Here is an 8808-nt window from a genome sequence, read left to right as displayed (position 1 = left end):
TGTGTGTGTACTATGTTTCTTAATAAAATACCATGCCCTCAGGTTTCTTAATAAAATACCATGCCCTCAGCAGCTTTCCTTCACCCCTGGTGTCAGTCCAGTCCCCCTAAGCCACCACCTTGCCAGCCCCTTCGTGTCCTCTGGTGTCCCATGTGCCACTGTCTCTGTGAGGACTGCCCAGGGCCACCATGCTGGGCTCAGGGGTGTCCTGTCCCCCCACTCCCACCCCCCCACCCTTGCCCTGGACAGAGCCAGGCAAGCAGCTGCATAGGAGCGACCATGTATTTAATTGCTGTGGCCAGCACAGGGCCGAGCCCTCGTCCTACATGGTAGGATGAACTGAGCTCTGGTGCGGAGAGCCGCTGTGTCCGACACCCTTCCTGGTGTCCCCAGGGCAGGGGGGCTGTGGCCATCTGGGTGGGCAACGGTGGCTCCAATGACCCCCAAAGCAGCGAATAAATTAGAAAGGATCAAAAACTGAAAAAGCCCTGGGAGCTGGGGGATCCTGTCACCCTGGGCAGGGAGACAGGGCAGGGTTGGGGGGGGACACATGGGACCCTCACCACCCAAGGGAGAGAGATGGGGGCAGCCTGGGGATATGGGGATCCTCATGGCTCAGGGTATGGAGCCAGGGAAGAGGGGACCCTGCCACCCAGGGTGGAGGATGGCTTGGGCCCCCTGTGCCAGCTGCAGCAGGGGTGCCCCCGTGTCCCCGGTGGGGGGCTCAGGGCTGCCCGGGGGCCGCTGGCACCAGCAGGGGCTTGGGCAGCACGGGGGGCTTCGTGGAGAGGGAGCGGTCCAGGGTGCTGGGCCGGGGGCCCCAGGGTGGCCCCCCTGGCGCCCCTAGTGAGTGCATGCGGGTAAGCCCCCGGGCCAGGCCGGGTGGTCTCACGGGCGTCCCCCCCAGCGAGTGTCTCTGTGCCAGGGGTCGCCTGGGTGGCGGGGGGCTGTCGGGGGGCACGTCCAGCCGCTGAGGTGCCCCGTCACGGGGAGCTGGGGGGAGGCTGGGGAACGGGGCGCCCGGCTGTACCCGGTTGGCAAAGGAGGTGGCAGCCGGGGGGGTCACCGGCCACCCCGAGCCCCCTGTCCCGTGCAGCCGCTGCAGCAGCTCCTCCAGGGTGGCCTTGGGTGGGGGTCCCGGGCCGGGGGGCTCCGGGCAACCTGGGGTGCCAAGATGGGTGGCCTGGCCGCGTTGGTGTTCTGCCACCCGCTCCTGGGGCATCTTGGTGGGTGGCTGCGGGGTGGCCTCAGGAGTGGGAAGCTCGGGGGGTTCCCGCAGGCCCCCAGCCCCTCCCTGGGGCGGCAGCGGGGGGTAGAGGCGGGGGGCAGGTGGCTGGGCCAGGTGCTGTGGGGTGGCGGGGGACTCCGGGGGTCCCTTGGGGACAGCGGGGCGACGGTAGCAGGCCGCCAGCAGCCCAGCGGCCAGGGCACCCAGGGTGAAGGCGCCCAGCACGCAGCCCACCAGCACTGGCACTGGCACCGTCGCTGCAGCCCCCGGCTCGGCCTGACGCACCCCTGCGGGAGCACCCATCAGCCTGCCATGTGTGTGGGGGGCCCAGACCCCAACCTGGACCCCCCCGGGGATCCCTCTTGGTCCCTGGGGTTCCTCTCCCACCCCTGGGTTCCCTTCCTGGTCCCTGGGGTCCCCCCACCCTGGGTCCTTCTCCTGTCCCTGGGGTCCCTCCTGGTGCTGGGGTCCTTCCTCCACCCCTGGGGTCCCTCTCCCATCCCCAGGGCCACTGCTGGTCTCTGGGATCCCTGTCCCATCCCTGGGATCCCTCTCCTGTCCCTGGGGGTCCCTTCCTGGTCCTTGGGATCACCCCCATCCCCAGGGTCCCTTCTAGTCCCTGGGGTCCCCCAACCCCTGGGATCCCTCCCCCAACCCCTGGGATCCCTCTCCCACCCCAGGGGTCCCTCCTAGTCCCTGGGTTCCGCCCGTATCCCTCCCTGGTCCCCAGGGTCCCTCCCAATGGGTGTCCAGGAGGGACAGACGGGGTGTCACTGACCATGGGCCAAGTCCCCGTCACCGTCCCCTGCAGCCAGTGCATCTGTGAGAGCAGAGTGGGGTCGGGCCAGGCCACCCACATCCCCTGGGACCACCTGTGCCCCCCCACTGTCCTCCACATCCTCCGGTGTCACCTGCATCCGCCCGTGACCTCATGTCCCCCAGAAGTTCCCGTAGTGACCCTCTATGTCCCCCAATATTCCCATGTCCCCAGTGCCCCCAGTGTCACCCATGTCTCCCACCCATCACCTTGGCAGGTCCCAGTGATCCCGGGGGATCCCTCCACGTCCTGCTCGAAGCCACTCCTGGGGGACACGGGTGGAATGTCACCCACCATCCCCAGTGTCCCCACCTCACGAGGAAGGGACCCAGGAGACTGGGGGGCGTAGCCCCCAGGGAAGGCCACTGCGGGGGACACTTACGGAAGGTCCTCAGAGAAGGGGACACAGCCCCTGGGGGGCAGCCAGACGCAGTAGGGGTCACGGGCAGCCAGACAGCTCCTGCGTGGGGGGACCCAGGCAGCTGGGTGCTGGAGCTGCCCCTCCATGTCCCTGTGCCCTCGCACGCTCTTGCACACCCCTGGTCCTTGCACACTCTCGCACACCCCTGGCCCTCGCATGCCTTTGCACACCCCTGTGCCCTTGCACACTCTTGCACACCCCTGTGCTCTCACAGGTCCCCATGCCCTTGCATGCCCTCGTGCCCTCGCACGCCCTGTCCACCCCCCGCTCACCTGCGGCAGGCGCTGTGTCTGGCGCAGCGGCTCAGGGGCAGACGCACCAGGCACCCAGTGAAGGCGACGTAGAGCTCCTGGCCCGGTGGGTGCAGCTCCAGCCCCAGCACCCGGCTGGCGCCCTGCGGCCCCCGGCACCTGCATCCCCCATAGCACCCATCATGACTGCACCCCACCTCAGCACCCACACTCCCATGGCACCCCATGGCACCCTGCAGCTCCACGGCACCCACCAGCAGCCCATGGCACCTGCATGGCCCTGCAGCACCTGCGTGACCCCATGGCACCCATCAGCTCCCCATGGCACCCATATGGCCCCGCAGCACCCATCAATGCCCTATGGCATGCGCATGGCCCCCCAGCACCCATGTGGTGCCCACACTACCACTGCACCCATTGGTGCCCGCTGCCTACCAGCACCCATCAGCACCCATGAGCCCCCCCCAGCACCCATGGTGCCCACAAGCCCCCCAGCACCCACGGTGCCCAGGTGTCCCCCCCAGCAGCCCCAGCCCCGGATACCCAGTGCCTGGCACTCACCGCCTGGGGTCGTAGAGGCTGATCTCCTCCAGCAGCAGTGTCTCAGAGCTGGTGTCCCCGGTGTCACCAGGCTCTCGGCTGTCACTGGGTGCCGGGGTGCTGCCGGGGTGCCGGGTGGCCCCGGGGTGCTGTGCGGCCGCCAGGACCTTCAGCACCCGCCCGTCCTCAGCGCCCAGGAAGAGCACGGTCTGGTTCCCCTGTGGCCCCGCGCCCGTGTCCACTGCCAGCTGCGTCAGCCTGCACCCAGCACACCCTCGCACCCGCCGTGCACAGGGCCTTGCATGCCACTCTGCAGCCACTTGCACACCCTTGCACCGTGGTCCTGCACACCTGTGCACCAGGGCTTCGCGCTGGCTTTGCACACCCTTGCATGGGACCCTTGCACACACTTGCAATGGGGCCTCGCACACTGTTGCACACCCTCACAGCAGGGCCCTTGCAGCCAGGTCTTACACACCCTCACATAGCCTTGGCCGGGACTTTGCACATCTTTGCACGAGGGCCTTGCACACCCCTTGCACCAGGGCCTTGTGCACCCTTGCACAGGGGCCTTGCACGAGGACCCTCCCCACCCCGCAGCACCCACAGGACTGGCCGCACCCTCACCCCCCCCTGCACACTCACACCCTCCTTGCACGAGCTACCCCCTGTCCCCAGGGCCACCCATCCCCAAGGCCACCCTGTCCCCAAGGCCAGCCTGTCCCCCCCACCGGGGCGCACCTGGTGCCGGTGCGGGTGAAGAGGGGCAGCCCGCCAGCGGGTGCCACAGCACCGTGCAGCAGCGGGTGCTCCTTGGCGAAGACCAACGTCTCATCGGGGAAGTCCCCGGAGGTGACAACACCAGCAGCCAGTCCCATCCCAGCGCAGCAGCCCGGCCTGCAGCACAGCCGGTGTGGGGACCCAGGGGTCTGGGCAGATGCCGCACCCCAGGGGGACCCAGGTGTCCAGGCTGGGGGGTGTACCTGGGTCGGGGCACCCTGTCCTCGGGTACTGGGGCCCAGGTGCCAGCGGCACCGCGGGGTTCGGCAAAGGGTCCCTCGAATGCCTGCTCCACGTCCGCCAGGTAGAAGGCGCAGACGGCAGAGCCAGGGATGCTGCAACAGCGGCAGGGGGTGGCACCGGTGCTGGGGACACCCCTGTCCCCTCCCGCGGCTGCCAGGTCGGCCTTGGTTTGGCCAGGACCCCTCCGCGTCCCTGTTGGTCCCCGCTGTGTCCCCATGCCCTGTTCCCCTGTGTTCTATCCCACTGTGTTCCCATGTCCCCCTGTGAGTCCATCCCCATGTCCCCATGTCTGTCCCTCCCATGTCCCCATGTCCCCATCTCCTGTGTCCCCGTGTCCCCATGTGAGTGCATTCCCGTGTCCCCATCTCTCCCGTCCCCATATCCCTGCCCATGTCCCCCCATGCCATGCTCCCCTGCCACGTGTGCCTACAGCCCCCTGTACCCTTGGCCACCCATGTCCCCACGTCCCCCGTGAGCCCATGTCCCCCCGTCATCGTGTCCCCACATCCCTGCCGCCATGCCTGTTGGGTTGGGTGCCGAAGAGGGCGAGGACAGCGGGGCGCCCGTGCAGGGCCCGGGGGGGTGTCACCGCCTCCAGGACATCGAAGTAGAAGACAGCGTCCCCAGGGACAGCACACTGCAGCCGTACCTTCAGGAAGGACGTCCAGCGCCGCTCCAGCACCCGTGGGGAGCCCCCTCGGTCATTGCGGCACACCCGCGCCACCCGTGCCACCACCACCTGCGCCGGCACCCGTGGGCATCAGCACCCAAGGACCCACAGGCATCGGCACCTGGGCACCCATGGGTGTCCGTGCATGGGCACCTGCAGGTATCAGCACCCGAGGACTCTCAAGCATCAGCACCCAGGCACCTATGGGCGTCAGCTCCCAGGGAGCCACAGACATCAGCACCCAAGGGCCCACGGGCATCGGCACCATCACCCAGGCAGCCAGGGCCATTGGCACCTCGGGCTGGCACCCATGGGCACCCACGAGCACCCACAGGCAGCAGCACCCTGGAGGGCACCAGCACCTGGCCAGACACCCCAGGGAGGGGGGCACTGGGGTCTCCCCTGCCTTCATGCTAGGGGGATGGGCACCCAGGTGCCCCCACCCCCTGTGCCACCACATCCCCGTGCCCACCTTGCCCAGGGCGCTGAGCTCCACGGCAACCTCCCTGAAGAAGAAGTAGACGTAGGGACCATAGGCAGTGCCTGGACAAAGTGGGGCTCTGGGGGGACCGGAGGGGGGCTGTCAGACCCTGCCGCCTCCTGTCTCCATCCCCCATCCCTGCGCTCACCCCCTCCCCTGCCCCTTCCACCCCTCGATGGCCCCATAGCCCTGTACCACCAGATCCCAGCCCCTGCATCCCCCCCAGCTCCACAGCCCCAGACCCACCTACTCCCCCCACAGCCCCTACCCCCCTACCTGTCCCCATCACCCCCCTACACTGGTACCCCTCTGTGCTATTCCCACACACAGCTGTACCCGTCTACCCACTCCACTGCCCCTCCATGGACCCATACCCCTCTACCCCAGCCCATATACACCCCGACCCCTCTACCTACCCCCAGCCCCCCAAATACATGCATACCCCTCTACCTGTCCCCATCACCCCTCCATGGACCCGTACCCCTCTACCTGTCCCCATCACCCCCCCAACACCCGTGTCATCCCCCCCCATACAGTGGGGTACCCTGCAGCCAGCGGGAGCTGTACTTGAGGGTGCGCAGCGGGGGGCGGCCGGGCTGAGGCTGCGGTAAATCACCGAGTCGCTCGCCTGGAAGTCGGCCACCGTGGCCGAGTACAGGCTGCCGTCTGCAGGGGGGTCACACGAGCATCAGCCCTGTCCCCCTCCCTGGGTACCCCCGTGTCCATCCCCCACCCCCGTCCAGCACCCACCGACAAAGAGTGCGACGATGCTCTGCTTGGCATCGAAGGGGCACCGGGCCTGGCCGCTCACCTCCTCGCCCTCCTGCGCCAGGCTGCTCACCTGGGGGGGGGGTGGGCCGAGGCAATGAGAACACCCCCCCCCCACTCATCACACCCTCATGCTGCCTCCAGCCCCAGCAGGGAGACGCTGAGGACACCCACACTCATCACACCTCTGGGCACTGCCCCGCTGCACTCCCCAGTGGGGGCTGAGGCCCCCCATGCTTATCACACCCACCACCCCCCTGTGCTCCCTGGCGGGGCTGAGACCTCCCCACTCCTGACACCCACGCTCCCCCCAGGCTCCCCCCACCTGGTAGGTGCGGCAGAGGGGGCTGAAGGCGTTGGTGCCGCAGGCCAGGAGGGTGCCGGCATCGCGGGGCACCAGCACCCTGATGTAGTTGTGGCACTCGTCCTACACGGGGGCAGGGGAGGGGACATGGGCGTGGACATGGGGGGGACACAGGGGGCCCCCGGTGTCACCACCTTCCCCTGCCCTGAGCCCCCTGTTTGACCCCATCCCTTGTATCCCCCATACCTCTACCCCCACACCCCCATACACTGTACCCCTATACCCTGTGCCCCCTGTACACCTGTACCCCAATAAACCCGTATCTCTGTACCCCCGTACCATGTACCCCCATACCCTGTATCCCCCACCATAAACCTCTATCTCTGTACCCCCCTACCATGTACCCCCACACCCCCATACCCTGTACCCCCATATCCCCATACCCTCATGTCTCCACACCACATCTACTTGTACCCCCAAACCCCCAGCACCCTGTACCCCCATACCCCCCTATATACACCACACCCTGTACCCCTCTGCCCCCCTACCCCCCGTACCTGCAGCCGGCCCCGCATGGCGCAGTTCTCCCTGTCCTGTGTCTCCCAGGTGAGGTGCTGCCGGGTGAGATGGGGGGGTGGGGTGGGTGGGCACAGGGACCCCCCACCCTGGCCCCCCCATGTCCCCAGGGACGGCAGCCCTGGCCCCCTTACCCGCTCGGGGTACAGCGTCCCCTTGTCCTGCCCCAGGTTGAAGGCGTAGATGTGGTCCCTGGAGGGGGGGAGGGAGGGCGTGAGCGTGCGAGGGGCACGGGGACGTGCGAGGGGACACAGGGACACGTGCCAGGCACAGGCGCAAGGGACCGCGGGGACACATATGGGGCCATGGGAGGGAATGTGGGGGCACAAGCACGCACAAGCGCGCAGGAGCACATGCTGGTGGGCACAAGTGTGCACAGGTACGGATAATCAGGCTTGAGCATGCAGAAGTGGGCGCAAGCGCATGCAAGTGTGCCCAAGCGTGCACAAGCATGGACAAGCACACACAAGTTTGCACAAGCGTGCACAAGTTTGCAGAAGCAAACAGGCCTCCAGAAGCACATGCACATGTGAACAAGCATGCACAAGCTTGCAGAAGCACACACAAGCACATACAAACATGCGTAACCTTGCACAAGCACAGACAAGTGTGTACAAGCATGCAGAAGCACGCACGAGCACGGACAAGCATGCACAAGCTTGCACAAGCATGCAAAGGGGGGATGAGCTTGCACAAGCACAGACAAGCATGTACAAGCATGCACGTGTGCACAAACATGGACAAGCACGCACAAGCATGCACAAGCATGCACGAGCTTGCACAAGCACAGACAAGCTTGCACAAGCACAGGAGCTCGCACAAGCGCAGAGAAGCATGTGGAAGCATGCACAAGCGTGCACAACTGCAAAGCACGCACGAGCGTGCACAAGCGCACCCGAGCGCGTGGCCCTGCTCACCGGGCGGCGACGAAGAGGGTGCTGTTGAGGCACAGCATGCGCTGGAAGTCGAGGCCGAGCTGGTCAGTGACGTTATCCCCTCGAAGGCCACCAAAGCGGGGGTAGGCAGCGGTGGCTGGGGGGACAGGGGGGGATGTGGTGACACCCTGCCAGCCCCCCAAGCCCTGGTCACGCCCCCCCCAGACACCTCCCCGCCCCGCTCACCTGCCAGCCCCACGGTGCTGCGTGCCACCAGGTCCCGTGGAAAGGACTGCGCCGCCCCCCCGGGGTCCCCCGGGATGAGGAGGAGGATGACAAAGGGCAGCAGTACCCCTGGCATCGTCGTGGGTGCCTGGAGGGGACGCGGGGCTGAGGGTGACCCCCCACCCCGGGCTGCGAGGGGCTGATCTCAGCAGGGGGAAACTGAGGCACGGGGGGAGTGGGGCACAGGGCAGCCCTGGGGGTGGGGGGGCACGGGGACAGCAGGGATGTGCACCCTGAGTGCGGGGATGGTGCTCCCAGTGCCCCCTCCCAGTGGCCCCAGTATCCTCCTCCCAGTGCTCTCAACCCAGTGGCCCTGTATCCCCATCCCAGTGTCCCCAGTGCCCCCTCCCAGTGCCTCTGCTCCGATGGGCCCGTCCCAATGTCCCCAGTACCCCCGTCCCAGTGCTCCTAGTGCTCCCAGTACCCCCGACCCAGTGCTCCCAGTGCCCCGGGAACTGCTGCCAGCAGCGCCGGGACACCACCCACAGCACAAGCGTGTGCAGCGGGACAAGGCTGTGCGCACACCCGCACCCACCCGCACCCGCTCCCCCACCCGCACACCCATACCC

General features: G+C 67.4%; 1 protein-coding gene across 1 annotated transcript; it reads right to left on the bottom strand.

Annotated features, from left to right (window-relative positions):
* Positions 1–257: 257 nt before the first annotated feature.
* Positions 258–8538, bottom strand: SEMA6C (semaphorin 6C). Its single transcript, XM_052797093.1, is given in 19 exon segments — positions 258–1515; positions 2007–2048; positions 2255–2310; positions 2428–2505; positions 2739–2876; positions 3279–3515; positions 3999–4154; positions 4241–4372; positions 4802–5019; positions 5423–5487; positions 5490–5510; positions 5976–6029; positions 6032–6097; positions 6182–6272; positions 6525–6626; positions 7061–7117; positions 7214–7271; positions 7997–8111; positions 8201–8538. Coding segments are annotated over 19 exon segments (2592 nt in total). The 5' UTR covers positions 8316–8538; the 3' UTR covers positions 258–724.
* Between the last annotated feature and the right edge of the window lie 270 nt (positions 8539–8808).

Source organism: Harpia harpyja, chromosome 9 (assembly GCF_026419915.1).
Source record: "Harpia harpyja isolate bHarHar1 chromosome 9, bHarHar1 primary haplotype, whole genome shotgun sequence".
Lineage (NCBI taxonomy): Eukaryota > Metazoa > Chordata > Aves > Accipitriformes > Accipitridae > Harpia > Harpia harpyja.
The sequence above is the reverse complement of the archived record's forward strand: the minus strand, read 5'-3'. Positions and strand labels throughout refer to the sequence as shown.